This window comes from Lagopus leucura, unplaced genomic scaffold, assembly GCF_019238085.1.
Source record: "Lagopus leucura isolate 7727_CA_CO unplaced genomic scaffold, USGS_WTPT01 Super-Scaffold_73, whole genome shotgun sequence".
Lineage (NCBI taxonomy): Eukaryota > Metazoa > Chordata > Aves > Galliformes > Phasianidae > Lagopus > Lagopus leucura.
The window spans coordinates 49,699,362-49,718,223 of NW_024962252.1; the positions used below are offsets into that span (position 1 = coordinate 49,699,362).

Below are 18,862 nucleotides of genomic sequence, written 5' to 3' on the forward strand. Positions count from 1 at the left end.
CCAACAACTCATGCACAGCCATGTGTGATTCTGCCAGTTCAACGTGTGGGTAAGGAGCTGACTGAGGCTCACCTCTGCCTCGCCAGGTCATACATTTCTCCAGTGAAAAATGAAAAAACACCTCACCTCACAAATACCACCCTTGCCAGCATAAAGAAATATTATGCTTCCCCAAAACATATTGTTGCATATTAAAAAACAAAAAAACAAACAAACCAAACCAACACCAAAAAACATATTAAAGAAGAGAAGCACAGAAGCAACAATTTGTTCTCAAGTCCTTCAGCTTAAAGGGCTGAGGAAGAAGGATCCGTGAGATCAAATAACCAACCTTTATTTTGCTATCAACTTTCATTGTCTCACTTAGTAACTGCTTCATCAGATGTGAAGTCTAATTGCTAGCATGGGTTCCAAAATGCACTCTGCTATTCTGAGGGTTTGAGCAATGAAGCATGAACCATCAGACCTAAACTGTCTTCTGTGCAAACAGAGTTCAGCAGAGCAGGACATCAGGGTGTGCCCCATGTTTGCAGTCAGCATTTACTTTTTGTTTCTCTCGCTCATTTTAAATTGACAAATCCAGCCAATCTCATTGCCTGCTACTGTTTGCAAGTCTCAATCTGCAGCCAATGCAGATTAGCCATTTTGCTGGTGAAATACCAAGCAACACATGCTGCCTTGTGCTTGTCACCTAGCAGCCTCACGGGAATGCAACATGAGATGGGAAGAGCAATGAAGCGGCAGAAGAATAAGAGGTTTAAAAAGACAGGAAGAGAAACAGCTCAGAAAGAAATTGAAATTAAATGAATTGCTTTTCTATTAACCCTCCTTTCTGTACATGTACAGTTAGCCAAGGAAAAAGGTAGAAGAACCGATGATTTGCCAGGCTCTATCAAGGAACACTGGAGGCAAAATTATTTTGACAGATGAAATTTTAATGGGTTTTCAGCTATCTTAAAACAAACAGTCCAATTTCCTATACAGCAGTATTCACTCTCCCAGGCTGCTACCCATTTCACTTTTTTCTAGTCTGCTTTTGCCTCAAACCATGCAGGTTAATTTGACTACTAAGGACAATATTGTTTGGAGTCCTCAGTTTTAAAAAGGCTAGCAAGCCATAATGCTACAGTCCAATGGAGCAAAGCTAAGTATTCATTTATCAGACATTTTTGCCCTTGTAAACAAAGCCAGGACAACTCAGCCAGGTAGAAACACTCAAACCACTCCAGCGCCACGTGAGCCTGACCTGCAGCACTGTGTGAAACATTTGCGGCTGTGAGAATATGGCTGATACAGCCCAAACTCCCTTCAGCCTTGGCATCCCCTGCCAGTTTATCAGCTCCTTCCATCCAGAGAGTCCCAGTCAGTCAACAGCACATAGAACAGATTTTACAAGTCAAGTCACATGGTAACCTATAACCCTGTATAGGGGAACGAGCCCCTCATAATCATTACCTCCCTCTACCTTCCTTTCAAAAATAATGTATTATCATCCCAATAGGAGAAGGCACATGAGCTTTTGTAGCTTGCTGCCTAATTACGGAAGGAATTCTACCCTCCCCCTACAGCCTGCACAATGGTTTCTCTATGTAAATCACACATACAATAACGCTCTCAGAAAAATTAGTACACCATTAATCCATCAGTAAAGCTTCCTTCGCCATCTCTGCCTTGTGGCGTCAGTTCTGGGTAAGGAATGCAGCATGAGAAACTTTATAGAAGTTAGGCAGCAACTGGCATCAGATCTGACCTGCTTGCCAGGTCTCAAACATACTGAAAGCAGAGCTGATGATGCTGCACAGCACAAATATGATAACAAAGTGAAAATTATAGCAACCAACTGCAAATGAAAGCTCCTGTTGTAGAAGTCTGTCAGCAGTGAAAAGGGTTAAAAAACAATCTTCAAAGCACACATGAAATCGTCTCCTAGCGTACTGAGAGCAAAGCACAAGTGTATACATCCTGTGTTAGTGTTCTTGCTTCCAAGCCATTTACTAAAGCCACAATTTATTCTGACTCAGAACTAAAATTCTGGTCAAATAGCTACTAACTGCTCCCAGAAGTAAAAAGAAATAAAAATCACTTTGAAGTTCAAACAGAGCCTGCCTGCTCTTACAAAAGAAACTTTACAGCAGAATTCAGTCAGCCTTACATTTTCCATTAACAAGCCAGTGCTCTGGCAGCACTAGGGGTATTACAATCAAGTCACCAAGTCATTTTGTCAAGTATTTTTAAAAACACACATGCGCATATATGCACGTTACAGTTTGCCAGCCAGCAAATGCCCAGGTAACAGTAATTCATCATCGCGTCAGAGGTGCAAAGTTCTGAAATTTGTTTTGATTTATGGAAGTATGAGGCACGTTTGGATAAGAACCTGACAATCTCTACTCCAAAAAAAGTCAAAACAAACATAAAAACAGTTGTTTAAGGTTTCTGATAAGGTATGCTCCATTCTGTGCATTTCCAGGGTTCCTTCAGAGGTGGCTATCCTGCATCCTAGATGTTTCTTATCTTCTCTGTACAGCAATTACCACTGCCATCCCACCATCAGCTTCACTTTGCATCTCTGATCTTTTCTCAATCAAATCTCATAAAACAAAATACACTTCAAAATTTCCAGCAGGACCACAAGACAATCCTCAAAAAACCACCTGGTGTGTCACAAGAGGAGTCTTAAGCGACTCATGGTATCACAGAGAGAGAGAGGAGAGCTGAACCTGCCCAGAAGACCTGCCACTACTGGCCACAAGAAGCATCAACAAAACTTACCCACACACCACACAATCAGTACCTTTATGTTTCCTACACAGGAAATTGAAGTTATTTCCAGATTACTATAAGATTCCACAGTTTCAACCTGAGGAAAAAAGACCAAACAAACTAGGCAAAGCAGCGCCACGTCTCAGCTTTTGTGCTGCCTTCCTCCTCCTGCTCCCACCCCACCTGCAGCTCCAAAACGAGCAGCTCCAGGCTCCCGGCAGGACCTGAGTGCCTGAACACCGGTATCGACCACGAGGGTGAAAGAGAAAGCGAGTCACCTTTTCTGCGTGGGCTCCTGTATGTCCAGTTCTCATCATCCTCGTCTACCTGCTGCACGCAAATGGAGGAGAGCTCACCATCGCTGCGAAACAATCTCTTTGTCTGCCTTGACAAGGAGGAGAAATTTATCCAGCTTACAGCACGCGAGAGGGAGCCTGTGTTTTGTTTGAGTTTGAAAGATCTCGAAACACACTCCTTTTTCATTTTCCTTTAAGCCAGCTACCGGCCTTGGTTCCAAAACGACCTTTCTTCAACTGTTCCCGTCTGCTTTCTCAGGGGTTTTTGTGGAAGGCTAAACAATTTCAAAGTGACTTCCATCCAGGTCTCCCCTCGCTGCGCTTACAGCAGCAGTAGTGCGGAGGCAGGTCACCGTGCCAGCGCAGCTCCCCCGGAGCTGTTCGGATACAGCGCTTCGTGAGCTGCCAAAGAAAACAAAGGGGCTGGAAAGCAGCAGAAAGTGGCACCTTGCAGCGGCTCAGGCAAGCATGTAACGGCTGAGCAGAATATAGCACCGAGGCACGTGTTTTCTCCATTCTCCACTCAACAGCAGAAGCTGCAGCTTCACTCTGTTCCCTGGCATCGCTCTGAAGGAGCGCACATGATCCAACCCACTGCCCTGGTGCATCAGCAACACCCTATGGCAGCAGGCAGGGCTGGCAGACCCACTGTGCTTCCACTCTGAATGCTGGCTGCCCCGCTCTCTTGCGATGAAAAGCCTGACGGAAGAGCTTCAGGAAGACCCTCCTCACAACACAACAGTCTGCACGGCTATCGCTTAGGATTAGAGTGAAATACGATCGGCTCGCTTTCCTAAAAGCACAACCACAGGAGCAAAACTCCTCCTTTCCTCAGGCAGCTCAGTGGCAGTGCAAACTTCTGAACCTTGCGTGCAGAATAGAAAAGCACTTGTGTGCCTCTGAGGATTTGAAGAGAAGGAAAATAATATTCTGGGGATTGTAAGCTGCACAAGCATCCTGAATAGAGAGTGTTAAAAATGTTTGTGCCCATGTTTCTAGTGATAACATTTAAAAAATAAGGAAAAAAAAAAAAAGGACAAGTGCACAGAACACAAAAACCACAAGACACTGCCAGAGATCAGATTCCCACTGGTGTGACAGCTGCTCAGAAACAGGTTTCCCAGCTGTGCCATGTTCTGTCACTTTCTCTTTAAACCAGCATCTGGAAAAAGCACTCCACATTGTGAAGGTTTGAAAGAATTAGACCCCACCAGCAGCTGCTACAACACCAGTCCTTGCCCTGCACACCAACACCAGTGGAGGGACCAAGACTGGGAGTCAAAGACAATGTTTTAAAGGAACTCTCTGCTTTACAAAGCATTCAGACATCCCCCGTACCAGGTTCATTGATGGGATTTTTCCACCAAAATCATTCAAGTTTGTGTCTGGTCACAAAAGAATACACCTGCACCACCCAATAAAACCAGCTCAAGGAGAAACTGGTAGATGGGAACCCATAAAACTAAACGAAACTAAAAAATGCTATCTATCTGAAGAATAAACATGAATGCCTTAGCATCCTAGTGTTAGCACAAGAACTGCCAGCTTAAGAAAATGAGAGTACAATTTCAGCTATCATGTTGTCGGCCAGGTTTTTGCTATTGCAGAACATGCCCTGATCCCCCAGTAGATGCCCTCATGGCCCTCTGGATTATGCTGCATAGCCTCTTCAAAAATCATTTAAAAACAAAGGCTTTGGCTTCTTCTGAAAGTTATGGTTCTCTGACTCATAATAAGAGGATAAGGTTTAACCCACTGACTGGGAGGCAAAGAGCTAAGTAGTGTATCAGATTACTCTATGAATCAACCAGGCACACCAGAGTGACCTTTGGCTCCTACAACACGGTACAATGGGTTGGCCAACTGTCTTCTGTAAATAATTTAATAGGCTGCATTTAAATTGAGCTCGTCTGGCAAAGTAATGTATACGTACGTACAGTGGTCTTCTACCACTCCCCAAAGTGATGGTGTGGTGGGACTAAGTGGGTGGGGAAATGGGAGCACATAATGTTTGTTAACAACTGCTCTTCTCGCTACATCATTTCTGAGCCCTTCTATCTTGAGTTTTTCTTCTTAAAAATACACCTCTTGTGTTGTTTGTTTATTTATTTGTGTTTCTTGATGAGGCAAGAGAGTTTGGTAGGGTTTTGGAGAGGGAATTCTTTTGATTTTACTCTTTAGACCATTCGCTTAACATAAAAACTTGGGAATGTGGTTGAGACATTCAACTACTAGAATATCCACTTTAAGACAGTCCATGATCAAACAGGCAGGATTTTGTGTAAAAATCAAAGAAAGTATTTTAAGTCAACTGTTTCTTTTGAGAAAAAGCAATCACTGAAATTGCCAACACTGCAACAGAACTGCTAGCTACCACAGCTATTATTGTCTGAATTATACAAACCCAGACATAGAAAAACTTGGCAGGAAATGCAGGATCACAGATATCCCCTCTTCACTGTGCCTCTTAGGAGCAGATTAGAGAAAGTATCATTCAGGTTAACCCAAACAGCCAGAGTAAATCCCACAGATCTGCCCAGAGTCTTGGCAGCAATTTGATTTTAAGAATTTCCCTAACCTGTCTGAAGCTCTGGCTTTATATTACGCTGCTGAGTCACAACTCCAACAAGGCAAGGGAAAAAACACTGCTTTAGGTGATAGACCATAACTATTCCACTGTTACTGTAAATACAAATTGCTGACAATTTGTTCAGAGTTTGGTATTATTACATTTAATTGCAGGAAAAGATTGGGATACTCTTATTAGCACAGAATGCTTTTTTTATCTGCAGGTGATGAGAAACTTAGGATCATAGAATCAGTCATAGAATCACAGAATCACAAGGTTGGAAAGGACTTACAAGATCATCTAGTCCAACCATCAAACTTATCAGCATACGTGGTTGCAAAGTTGGATCAAAGTAAATTTCCCAAGAAATGTTTCAAGAAAAACAGTATTAACAGTTTGAAAAACAATATATAGTTGTTAACACAAATGGAATTACAGGTTAATCCATGCTTTAATCAGTAGCTAAGCACAAGGTTTTATGAGTCAAAAACTTTAGCATCTTACACACTTTGGATTCAATTTAATTGTGTAATACCCTTTGTAAAGCCCTTTGAGAGAAACAAGATACACATCCGATAAGCTTCGACTATTTTCTCCCTAACGACGTTGTCATACATTTAAATAAGTTTCATATTTTCCAGGCTATGCAAGTAAAGATGAAGGCATTATTTTGGACTTACTTAATACAAACCCATCTTGGTAATGACTGCAAAGCAATCACAGAAGAGAAAAACTAAAGCTTGAAGCGGAAATCTAAAATAGTAGAAATCTAAATTAGTCCTCCCCCTAATTTTTTTTTTTTAAGACAAGCAAAAGCAAACATGCATACATCATCAGGATTTTCACCATTTATCACAGAGTTGTTCTTCAAAGAATTCTCTATAAGTTGTTAAGCAAACACGTATATATGGCTCACAGCCACCATGCTTCCATAAGGCCAACTAAAGAAAAAAACAAAAAAATGGCAAGGAAAAGGTTTTGGTTCAGTGTAAAAATTCCATCAAAACAGAAAAACAAAAACCAAAAACAAACAAACATAAAAACAAAACAAAAAAAAAACAACCACCAACAACCAAACACTGCAGAAGTGCTCTGTTTTTGGTTGGGCAGTGGCTTTTGGCACAATTCATGTGTTAATTTAATTTTTACATTTCCTAGTCTATCATTTATGATGACTCAACCAGATGGCAACAGCAGTGACTCACCATGCAGCTTCCTGGGATAGCAACTGCTCCAACCACCAAGAAGGCACCTCCTGCTGAGGCTTCCTGGGTGTTTGCCTTAAGGTGATAACAACTCATCACCAATCAGTCATAAAACCACTGGGATTAAGCACAGGCAAAAAGCTCAGTGAAAGCATCCTACCCATAGACTCAACTGCTCACCACACAGCTCTAGCTGTGGATGGTACAAGGCATAGGGTCCCCGAAAGAGGCCCCAGTGCCACCACATCACCCATGCATGATCACCTCCCCAGCACTGCTGATCACCTCCAGGCAGAGATGTGGGGGAAACTCCATGGCTACAGGAAGCTTGTGAAGCTGACCTCCATCAGTGATCTCACAGGCATCCTTTAACGCGGTCACAGCGCAAACCCACAGAGTAATCCATATTCCTAAATTATATCCACAGAGACAGAGCGCATTTGAGGACTGCAACAGGGTCTGAGCCATCTGGTTAAGATGCTGGTCCTTTCTGTACAAAGCAGAGAGCAAGAAACTCTTTCCCTTCCAGTTTGAATGGGCCTAAGGAAAATAATAATAATAAAAAAAAAAAAGAGCAGAGAAGGAAAAAGGAACAAAATCAAATTACTTGCCCCAGATTGCAGAAAGGATAAGCAGCAAAGCTACGAGAAAAAAAACTAGGTCTCCTGGCGACCGGCCTCATGACCTACTTCAGTATCAGCCTGGTCTCACACAGAGAGCAACGCCTATTCATTGCTCTTATCACAACTGCTATGGGGCCTTTGGAGGGCAGAACTGCAAATCAAAAACTCATCTTTTGCTACTGATTTTGCCATTTTATTAAAAGCTGTGTATACATACATACATACACTACACCGCAAATGAGCAGCTAAAAGAGAGGCCTCCATACAGTCATGCTGAACCACCTGTACCTCAGGCTTCGCTGCAGATGGCCACGGACGGAGCAAGAGAGCTCTTAAACACCTTTTCACAAGGCACAGAGCAGCAGCATCCCTCCTTCCCATTGCTGTACCCCTGCAAGGAGTCCCAAGTCACGCAGATCCCAGATAGCCGGGACTCAGGCAGCTCCCCTAGGTCGCAGCCCTGGACTAGGAGCCGGCAGGTGGCAGCAGCAGGCAGCAAGGTGCTGCTTCACCCGTGAAGGCGAGGCAACGTGATCTAGCTTTTAGCCATTTATTTAGACAAAGCCGGCGTTATCGCTGCTTAAAATGCAGTTAACAATTTTAGTGCTTTTTCGCTCAGGCATGACTAGCCACTAAACAAAACCGCCCAACCGAAAGCTTCCACCCTGACTGCGGCCGCTGCCTCCGCTTCAGCTCAGAGCCACCCTCAGCTCTGATTTCACAACACAAAATCTCTTTTGAAAGCAAAACATCAAAAAATCTCCCAACCCCAGGTTCACTCCCTCTCCCAAGTCGCAGCTTGGCTGTGTGAGTCCACTCACAACTGCTAGCTGATAAATCCCAAGTGCTGACAGTCCATGAAGATTAACTATCAGAAGTACTGCATTTTTAAGGAGGGATTATGTTTTCTGCCTGAAGAATTATTATTATTATTATTATTTTCTTTTCTCCAGCCACTCAGCTACTCGTTGAGTCACAAAAGGTGATCAGTAACAGTTCTCATCCACACAAAGTCACTTGTACAGCCCTGGAGCCAGTCCCCAAGTTGCTGTCCCCACTCACAGGAAGGATGCTCTGGACAAATCACCCTAAGCTTCATGTCATGCTCCTGATCCCCAGAGAAAGCCATGTCCTTGTATAAAATCTCTTCCTGCTTCACTTATATTCCTCTCTGCCTCTGTTTACTTAGCCCTCCCAAACATTACAATGAATGCATACACTAAAACTGCTTCTGAACTCATAAATGTAACTTGCATGCACTGTTGTAAAGTGAACTGTAAGATGTTTACCCTGTACTGTTACATGAGAAATTGAGAAATAAGAGATTTTGATGAAGCACAAGAAACTTGTAAGAAGTTATCCAAGTTTCCTGTGGAAACGCTGACAGCCTTATTAAAAACAACTTGGAACTACTTTAAAAAAAAAAAAAAAAAACTGTATGAAAAACCCCACTTATTACCATATTACTGAGAACCATGCTAGCAGGAAAGTACCCTGGACAATTAAATAAAGGTCTTTATTTCCCACTTCTCTTATTAAGAGAATATCAGGGAAACGAGAGAGGACATGTCTTTTGGCTTTGAGGTAGAAAAGCCCTCTGCTGGTTAACATAAACTAATTAACACACAAATCCAAATGTTTTTATGTTTTGTAGATAACAACCACAAAAAAAAGAAAAAGGGGTGGGGGGAAATGTGAGTAAGGAAGAAGCAGAGAAAAAAATTGTCAGTGATCTCAGAAATGCTCATTCTGCAGCTCTATTTACTAGATCCATAAATGTAAAGAGTGTTGTGTTGCGCATTTCTGTTTGTGTTTTACACACTCTTTGGCTTACAAAATACACACTTTAATACATCTTATTAGGTATTTGCAATAATAAAATACAAAAAAGGGAACCTCAGAAGCCAGTGAGATACATGGGCAGACTTCAGGTCTTCAACACCAAAAAAGCAGTTCGTTTACATCCTATAACCAAGTGTCACCGTTTGCAAAGGAAACAGTTCCTTCCTACAAATATGAATGCTGTTTGTGCACATCTTTTTGTCTCAAGTGCTCGCTGTTTAAAACATATTTCAAAATTAAGTCTCAGCCAAAACAGTGAAATGACTTGATTTTACTGACATTCCACTTACTTCTTTTCTAGGAGGCAATGCATTAATATAGAGAGAAAGACTGGAGGATCACTTTTACAAGCATATGCCTAGGTGCAGGATGGTTGTTGCACGCTTTCAGCGCGTTTGTACGTTTGCATGCCTGCTTAGCCTGGTAAGCACAGAGGAAGTGTTGCAACTCTGGAGAGAATTTGTAAATGCAACCCAGCCCTGCCACGCCCAGAGGAATGCTGCAATCCCCTTTCTTCCCCCAACAGCCTCTAGGTTAAAAGAAACTCATTTCTAGGCGGGAATGAGCACAAAGAATGTTGCTGACATGCAGACACCAGGGAGGAAAACATGAAGTTTGTGTCTCGGTTACTGTCCTACATACATAGTTCAATTTAATTCCAATTAAAACAGCCCTGTTAAAAGCTGGATAAAAATGCACGAGAAAACTTCTAAAATAGCATATGGCCTCTGCATGCACTCCCTCTATATGGAGTGTTTGCGTATGTGCTCGCTCCATATGTGCACATCCATGTATTCAGCACAGGCACCAACTGTGACAAACAAGAAAAATTCCCCCCTGCCATTTCCCCTTCTGCCACATCCAGACCTGGAAGCAACTCGAATTCTGCAATCCTGAAAAGCTTGAATATTTTCCCCTATCAATAGCAGTTTTCAGGTGGAACAAGAACCAGGAATACAGAAGACTGATAGGTAAAGTCACTCTTGCAGGGCTATGGGTCCTCTCAAGTGGGCAGTATAGAAAACGTACAGATGCACAAGAAGAGTTCCTTTTCATCAGCTGCCAAAAGGTGAGGACAGAAGGGAAAGTGAAAACCCTGAGTTATCCTCAGTAGAAAAGAACACAGATAAATCAGGACATTCACACTAGCAGCAGAAGTAATGTTAAGATGCCGCTCAACTGCTGGTGTGTGAAATAAAAAGCCTCAACAGAAGAGCTGTCTAGATGGGGTTAAAAAATGGAAAGTGGCAATTCTTACAGTGTTGCCCTTTTCTGAGCAGAGACAGCCAAACTGTGGATTTGCACTCTGCAGTTTGCACTGCAGCACCTTGTTCACAAATCTGAAGAAAGTGCATCTTCAGGCATAGCACTGAGTGAAATACAGGGTGGGAGGGATAAAAAGTGAAAGAGAAATCATTATTATTGAAATTACAAGTATACAAAAATGTTTGTTCATCAGATTCTAATCTGTTGAGAGCACAGAAGATGTCTGCCACAATACTAACATCCCAAATCAGCTTTTCCCAAGAAGGAAAGCAGAATTACGGACTTATCAAAAGCTGTATTCCAATCACTGCTCGTTGTTTCAGGCAGTTACATCATGGCAAAGTTTCATGCCTTGATGCTCATTTTCAAATGAAGCTTCCCTGACATTTCACTGTTAATCAGTGGATTAAATTACACACTTAGTGTTCACCTAGGGCTTTTTTTCTACCCACAGTGCAATCTGCTTGCAATACTGTGCTGGCCTGAAAGCAACTTCAAGTTCTTCATCACACAAGTTCTTCAGAAGCTGCCTCTTTAGGTGTCTTGGAAGCTAAGTATCACTTCTGCTGAATCATTAACCCCCAAACACCTCCTTCAGCATGACTTTTATGACCAGTGATAAAACATTATTCCTACCTATGCATTTTGTTTCTTGTTTACTAAATGAGGTAATGCAATAGCTCAACTTCAGTCCATGTGTATCTCATGAGGTCTTTCACCTTCTGCTTCATGGAAATAAGGACTGAGGCTCAAGCTTAATACCTGAGCTTCCATGCTGTCACAGGAAGAAGTGGTGCAGCAAGATATCCTGGTGCATGCATGGAAACCATCCCAGGTGCCAGAGCAGTGCATCACAACAACAATATATTTACATGTCTTTTCAGGGAGTGAGGAAGAGGAGGAGGACCCAGCATGGAAGCTAACTCCTTTCTTTCTGTATTCACCATGTAGGCAGAAGTTGAAGCCACTAGACACAAAAGAAAAAACCATCAAACTAATCTAAATAAAACATCAAAAGAACATATTCAATGCATATCTTATAAAGGATAGATTTTTATTGTAAAGAAATCAAAACAAAGATTGAATCTGCGTATTCTCCCAGTTCTGCCTGCAAAGTCATTGACATGAGCCCTACTGAACTAAACTCAAACGGAAAACAAATGATGAGAAGTTAGTTATTATTTAACTTGCAATAGGACTCTCTTATTTACAGGCATCTGGCAAACTACCAGTAGTAGAAACAGATGCCCATATAGATATTTCTAAAGAAATACGAGTACAGACACATGAGATTACATACAAAAGAAATTTATGCAGAAATACTTATTATCTAATCACACGCTCTATCACACACCACATTCTTGTTATGCAACCAATTTTACTCATCCAGAGGAGTACACTGACAAATAAGGAGCATGTTTTATATGCACTTATTCATCAAATAAAAATAACAATGATTTCTAGATGGGAACCACCACATTCTTTTGATTCACATGCCTCCTATACTACTTGTTCTGAACTCATTAGGTTGTCAAGATTATCAAGATTGCTTAAAGAGACAGTATTTCTCCACAGTATTTTTTTCCCTGAAATTCCAAAGTGGAAAATACACCAGCTTTCTCAGCCAGCTTTGGCACAGAGATAATAGCATGCTCTGTGGTTAATTGCTAACTCTCCTTCCTCCAAGGCATTGTGAGTCATCTCTACTTTTCACACTGGTGTCTTCCAAACAATTCTGGGTAAAACTGTGCTACTTCATTCTCACCAAAGACATCGTATGAGAGCACGATTACACTGAAGAGATCACGTTAAACAATTTTTTAAAGCATTCCATTAAAAATGTGCAAGGCAAATATTGCAGTAACTATTAATCTAGTCTAAAAATAAATTAAAATTAGCTTCATGAAAGACATCCTGGCATTTGCTGGCACTTACAGGATTTCCTTCAAGTATGAGCATGGCCAGAGCAAGATTTGCTCTTCTCATCCAATAGCACCTTTTCCCAAGCTTAGACAAACAGATGTTGGGAGACGCTTTCAATCTTTCCTCACAGTATTGTTTTCTCATTACGACAAAGCAATACTGAGCTTGGTAGGAGAAAACACCCACTATATTAGGAGCTGTGCTGTTACCCAATCCCAGGCTATTCTGTTTAGTTTAGGGCCAGGAAAAGGCAACAGACTGACAGCTCTAAAGATCACCTCACCTCACTGAAACAAATAAATAAATAAACACAACTTGGCTACAGTACATAGTACTTGCAAGCAGCATCTTTTATCAGTGAATGGATAACCGTAGGAGATAAAACACAATTTTAGCCACTTTAAAGCTATGTGTGAAAAAACGAAACGAACAGCCTTGGCAGCTCCTTAAGGCTCCCACATTCTGGCCTACTTTAGGTGTACTGTGAGTATCTCAAGAAAAGCAACAGTCCAGAGACTGCTTGCAGCCCCCTCCCCTCCCAGGTATTCAGTGGGAGCTGCCCCCAGGTGTGGCTGTAACACTGTGCCTTTTCTTTTTGTTCTCACGAAAAGACGGAAAATAAAAGTTCCCTTCTAGACAATCCCAGGCACTGATGAAGAGAAGGTGGTGGGAGCAGTCTTTTCCTGGAACTCCAACAAACGCCTTGGCTTTCAAACAAACTTTTCTTCAATGGAAAATCTGTTCGTGGGGGTGAGGTGAAATCTTATTTTCCTCTTTTTTTTCTTCTTGCATCGTTCTTTATTTTCACTGTGTGTGGGAAAAGGATGCCTGAAGTCTTTGGCAGGAAAAAAACAAAACAAACAAACAGGAGAAAAAAAAGAAAAAACAACAAAGGAGCTTCATAGTGGAGTGAAAGCAGGGTTAAGGAAAGAGAGCACTGAGAGTATTTATCTTAATGATGTCACAAAAAAAAAAAAACCACCACCTCAAATCACTTGATATGCTCTTTGTCAAAGGAACATGGCATCAGCGAACACAGGAAGTTCATTACTGGATGCAGACAATTTTTAGCACACACATATATATGTATAAATATATATATATATATTTTGGCAATCACTTTTGCTATGATGGAAGTTCTCTACTGTATTTAGAAAGCTTCATTATATCCAAAAGCATTTCAGCAACTAGCCAAGAGAGGAAAACACTGTTATGTTCTCCTCAGTTCAGGGGAGGACCAAGCCAAGGCAAATAATTTAAGAGAGCTGTCTTCTGAAATAAACTTTTCTTTTGGTTCATGGGTTGTTTCTACATTGCCAGCCAAATAGACATTACAACTTGTTAGGGCAACCTGTTGAAATTAAGTGAAAATATATTTCCACCCTCATTCCGGGGAACCTTATTTCCTTTACAGATTTTAACTGTAGGCTCTCTTGGCAATGTTGTTGCCTGCTGCTTGGCTTTCAACACTTTTTTCCCCCCCTCTGACTGGGAATTGCACCTTCAGAGCTTACTGCACAAAGCAGCTACAAAACAGGGAGAAAATACATCTCTGTGTCGGAGAGAAAAGAAAAAAAGGATGAGCGATTGCTGGCAGAGGAGGTGAATCCAGGTGTCCTCTGGCCCTCCAGCTCTGATTGGAAAAGAGCTGTTGCTGCTTGGTGGCTGAGGTGAAGAGATGCACTCGCTCCTCCTCTGGCAAACACACCAACATTTCTTCTGAGAGTGGCAGCTTCAGATGCCTTCCAAAACTCTCTCCTTCCTACCAGCAGCAGGTCCACTGGCAGGCCTAGATGCTCATCTTTCAGGCACCTCCAGCTCACTTTGAGCTTGCAGAGGGCCGCTGCCTTTGCATGTCTTCATCAGAGGTTCCTCTGGCTGCCCTGCAGGTTCTTCCTGTAAAACTGGGCCAGCAGCCTCCTGGCAGGGAGGCAGGCCTCCTTCCTATCTTCTCCTCTCATCCCACGGCCTCCCCATAATGACTGCTTTCTTCTCAGGTGATGGACACAGTTAGTCAGAGTCACACTCACACATGAGAAACTCTCTCTAACCTCATCAAACATTTTCCACATAATCGTGCCAGCTCCATGCACTGCTTCCTGGGATAAGCAAGTGGGAACTGCGCAGAGGCAGGCAAAGTACCATGGAGCAACCAGGCTGCTGCTCTGTATGTCGGGGGGAAAACACCTTGCGCGTGCACCGTCTGCCTCCCACCTTCTATACAGCTGCCAATTTCTGCAAAACCCAGGGTGAATCATATTTTTGCTGCTTCTTCCCACAGCCCCATCCTTGGGAATTACAGATCTGGACAAGATGCTCGCCTTTTATCTTTAAACAGAAAAAGTCTCAGCTTCATTTGAGGGATGAGAGAAAACTCACATAACCTAAACATCACAGAAGTTCAAACCTCAAGAGGTATATTTTTAAAAAAAAAAAATCCTTTCTATTTTCATAGCTTGTGACTTTTTCAAGTAAGCTTGCAAATGCTTTGGTTAAGCACACTTTCACAGGTGGGAAGGCCTTAGCCAAGCTGCTCACAGTGGCAGCAGTTAGGCTGCAGGAATGCTGTTGCACCAAGATATGGGATGCTTTCCTGGGGAGGGTGCTGAGTGTTTGCATTCAGTCATTTCAACTGACAGCAATTTCAGTGTCACTCCCATCAAGGAGATGCCCCATCAGGGTGGGAACAATGAAAAGCTGTGTTTTTCTTATTGGATAATGGGGTACACATCCTTGCTGAGGCAAGAGGTTTACTAAGTAACTGCTCACTTCAAACTAACTAGAACAAGAGTATTAACAAAAATACTGTAAGATCCAAAGCATCAGAAGAGAAGCAGCAGCAGTTTTCCTGTGAGAGCTTACTCAATGGTGTAGACTTTAACCGGTACAAACCAATGACACACACTTCTCTGAGAAGACATACAACCAAATGGACACATAGGTGACTAAAATCATTTTTGTCAAAAACTAAGTAAGTGGAACTTAAATTCTTATGATATGTATTTTCTACAAAAAGTAATGCCTGAAAATCTGATCTTTAATCTTAAAAAAACTGCCATCATTGATCATATACTGCTATTAAATAATCTCATGTTAAAAAAACAAAAAGTCCAACCCTTCAAAAGCTCTAATTCTGAAAAGGGTGTGGTTTGGTCTTTTTTGTTGTTGTTTTGTTTTTTTAAGTTATTTCAGCATAAAGTAAACCCTGCTTGAGATGACCATCTCCCTCCCATTCTTTGCTTAGCCTTGTGTAGAAGAAGCCTCTTTCTGAATCACAAGAAGCTGGGTGTGTGCAAATGTGAGAACATAGCTCTGGATGGGCACCTCCACCTTACAATCAATTACTGTCACAAGATTTATAATTCAACTGTTCTCCTCCACCTTGTTTCCTTTTCCTTTATGCATCAGTAATGAATTCAGGCCAATGGCATGAGACTAAAAATCCAATCACTGCCTCTACTAAAGCCAGTTCACCACTAAATTCATAACTAATTTTTATATTGCAAGTTGTGAAATATTAAACCACAAGTTTCTACTGAAAATTCCTTGTTGGTATTTCCTATTTTCAGTTTACTACTGAGTTGGCAGATCTGCCTCATAATAAAAGCTGCATTTATTCTCAGAAAAATGCAAGAGTGGCCCAAACAGATATTGAATACTTTGGATATAAATATAAATAAACACACCTACCAATTTTCAGCCATGTATCTGTATCTGTTATCATCTGACATATTGTTCCTTCCATGAAGATCCTTTGTTAGAGAAAATTAAGCCAGAACATGGAGAGATGAGAAAGAAGCAGCATCAATGACTGATTAGATAAATTAGAGTATACAAAAAATGATTTCCTTGAAATTTAATAAACTAAAACCCCAAGTGATAGGTGTGCCTTGAAAATACAAGTGCTAAACCCAGACTGCTTTTTCTGTTTTTATAATCCAACAAATAGGCAGCTGATATAAGATATGGTGTGTAATGCAGAAGAATCAGTGACTGAAAACTAATCACAATACTTTGGAACCTGCTAACATTTTAGAACTAGAAAAAATAACACTTTAGAGAACATTACAAAAACTGCATTGTACTGGCATGCAGAAGAAGAGAATGTTGAGTGTGCTTAACAACAAAGGAACTTACTGCTGGGGATTTGAAAAAAATAATCACCAGAATGAGAGTTGATGTTTCCATCACAAAAATGGAGATGACCTATTGCTCAAGATGGGGCACTGCAACCTACCTAGAATTTTGGGATGAAAGAGGCTGAGTATTTTCCTCACCTACATAAGTCTTAAAGCTTCTTTGGATGGACAAGATTTTAGAAATAGTTGGGAGTATTTGACTATCATTTTTTGGCTTACTTTGGGTTGGGGGGGGGAGGAGTGTCTGGTTTAATTGTTGGGTTTTTTTTTAATAACTTTGTTCAGCCTTTTTCACATGATATAAAATGAACAAATTCTTCGTGTTTATTGATCTCTTTCACTGGTCTGAAATACAAATCTCCCGTGAAGAAAAAAACTCTGCTGTCCTCTAAATCACAGTTGGTCTGCTGCTGACGCAGCCTGCTACGGCTACCATCTCCTATATTTATGTTACTGCTTAATTCCCCCTTCTTCTTGATTTATGGCATTTCTGTATCATCAACATAAAAGACCAAAATAGTATCCTGGTCGTTTGATCAGGAGGCTCTCAGGAAACTTGAGGATAATATTAAAGAACAGGAACTTTAGGAAATAAGAGAAAACACACACAAGAAAAAATAAACTCAGTTTAGTAGGATTATATGATCAAACTGAAAAATGATTTTTTAATTTGATCTATGGCTTGTTAGCCCTTTGTTAAAGCAGACACACATATGTTGAATGTCTAGTTAAAAGCACAATACAGTAACTAAACCATTCTAGAGCTAGGAAACTATTTCCAACTGAGACCATAAAAGGGAGAAACCTATGGCATGTGTTACATTAATTTAGCAAAGCTGTTCCCTAGTAATCATCAGATTCATGCAGCGTATATCAATCCTGCTCTTAGACACAATAGAATTCTAGTCTGGAATACAAGAATAAACTAAGACAAACCACTAGAAAATTCTCCAGAGATTTCTTCTTCTTTTTTTTTAATTTTATTTTGCTTTTCCATCAGACATTGTTGGCAGGAAAACCTGATGGCAAGAAACATGCATTCAAATTTTACTGCTCTGACTTTCTAGCAAGAGGATGAAATCAAAACACCTCCACGTGTATTATGCTTTAAAGGAAAAAAAAAAAAAAAAAAAAAAGAGAAAAAAAAAAAAAGAAAGAAAAGGAAAACATTAGAGGTCTTCAATATAGTGAAAATAATGTCTGGAAACAATTAACAAATTTAAAAAGAAAAAAATAGAGAAAAAAATTAGTAAATATTAAAGTAGTGAATTTTTCTGAGTTAAGCACCATAAACATTTCAGAGCTGTAACTCAACATCTGATACCTGCTTACAGAGGATCTCATGAAGTTCAAAATGCAGCCAACCTCTTTAATTACTGACATTCTGCGGCCATAAACCTACACAGCAAGTTATCAAAGTGAAACATCTGTGCACTGTCCACACATGCAGCACATGCTTATGAAACAGCAAAGAATGATGTCATTTCACAGCCTGTTTTTTATTATACTCTGTCTTCTAAATTCTCGGCAAAACAGCTCTGGCTCTGCCTCTATGGAGCAGCCCAACACTACTTCCACATGATCTGGGGCAAATTTACAGGGGAAACCACTCACCGTGCCCCTGGGTACAAATACAACCTGTTACATGCTAGGGAAGATGCTGCCCAGTTGCATTTTCCTACTGGGGCTGCAAGCAAGGCCCTGTCCAGAAGCGGATTTGCAGCAATCACGACCACATCAGCCCACATCAGCAGCCACCAGCTCAGCCAGCAGCATGCTCTCCAAACAGCATGGGCCTTCAGTGAGGGGAAGCTCAGCAAGCCTGGCCTCAGCATCAGCTCTATCTCCTGCCAAAATATTTCAGCCAACCTACTGAGTCCTGTACAAGACATATGAGCTTGAGGCAGCACCCTGAAGATCTGTCAACACTGAGGCTAGTATTTACATTAAAGGTCACCAAGCCAAGCCCTTCTCAAGCAGGGCCACCTTGGAGCCACCTGCCTGGTCCCAACAGGCACTGCAGGCTACACCTGTGTACGAAGAATCCTGTAGCAATTCTTTTTTGTCTTTTATAAACGATATATCTCCTGCACCTACAGAGTGACTGACAACATGGTAACAAAGTACCAGATGGAAAACCTTTCTCCCACTTGCACCAACCTTTTTGCAGAAAATCCCCCAAGCTAAGTCTCCTTTTTACCTCCTGTTCATCTCTGCAAGGATCTCATCCTCTGCT

At 41.3% G+C, this 18,862-nt stretch overlaps 1 protein-coding gene across 4 annotated transcripts in view; it reads right to left on the reverse strand.

The window, feature by feature from the left end:
- The window catches only part of NHSL1 (NHS like 1), a 163,761-nt gene that overhangs the window by 93,515 nt on the left and 51,384 nt on the right, over window positions 1–18,862 (reverse strand). For 2 of the 4 annotated variants that reach the window (XM_042878295.1, XM_042878279.1), the window contains exon 1: window positions 3,042–3,709. The exons of the other annotated variants lie outside the window; for them this stretch is intronic. In XM_042878295.1, the coding sequence (XP_042734229.1) occupies window positions 3,042–3,246 (205 nt within the window). In that variant the 5' untranslated portion in view covers window positions 3,247–3,709. Of the gene's footprint in view, window positions 1–3,041; window positions 3,710–18,862 lie in introns of those variants that run through there. 4 annotated transcript variants of the gene reach the window in all.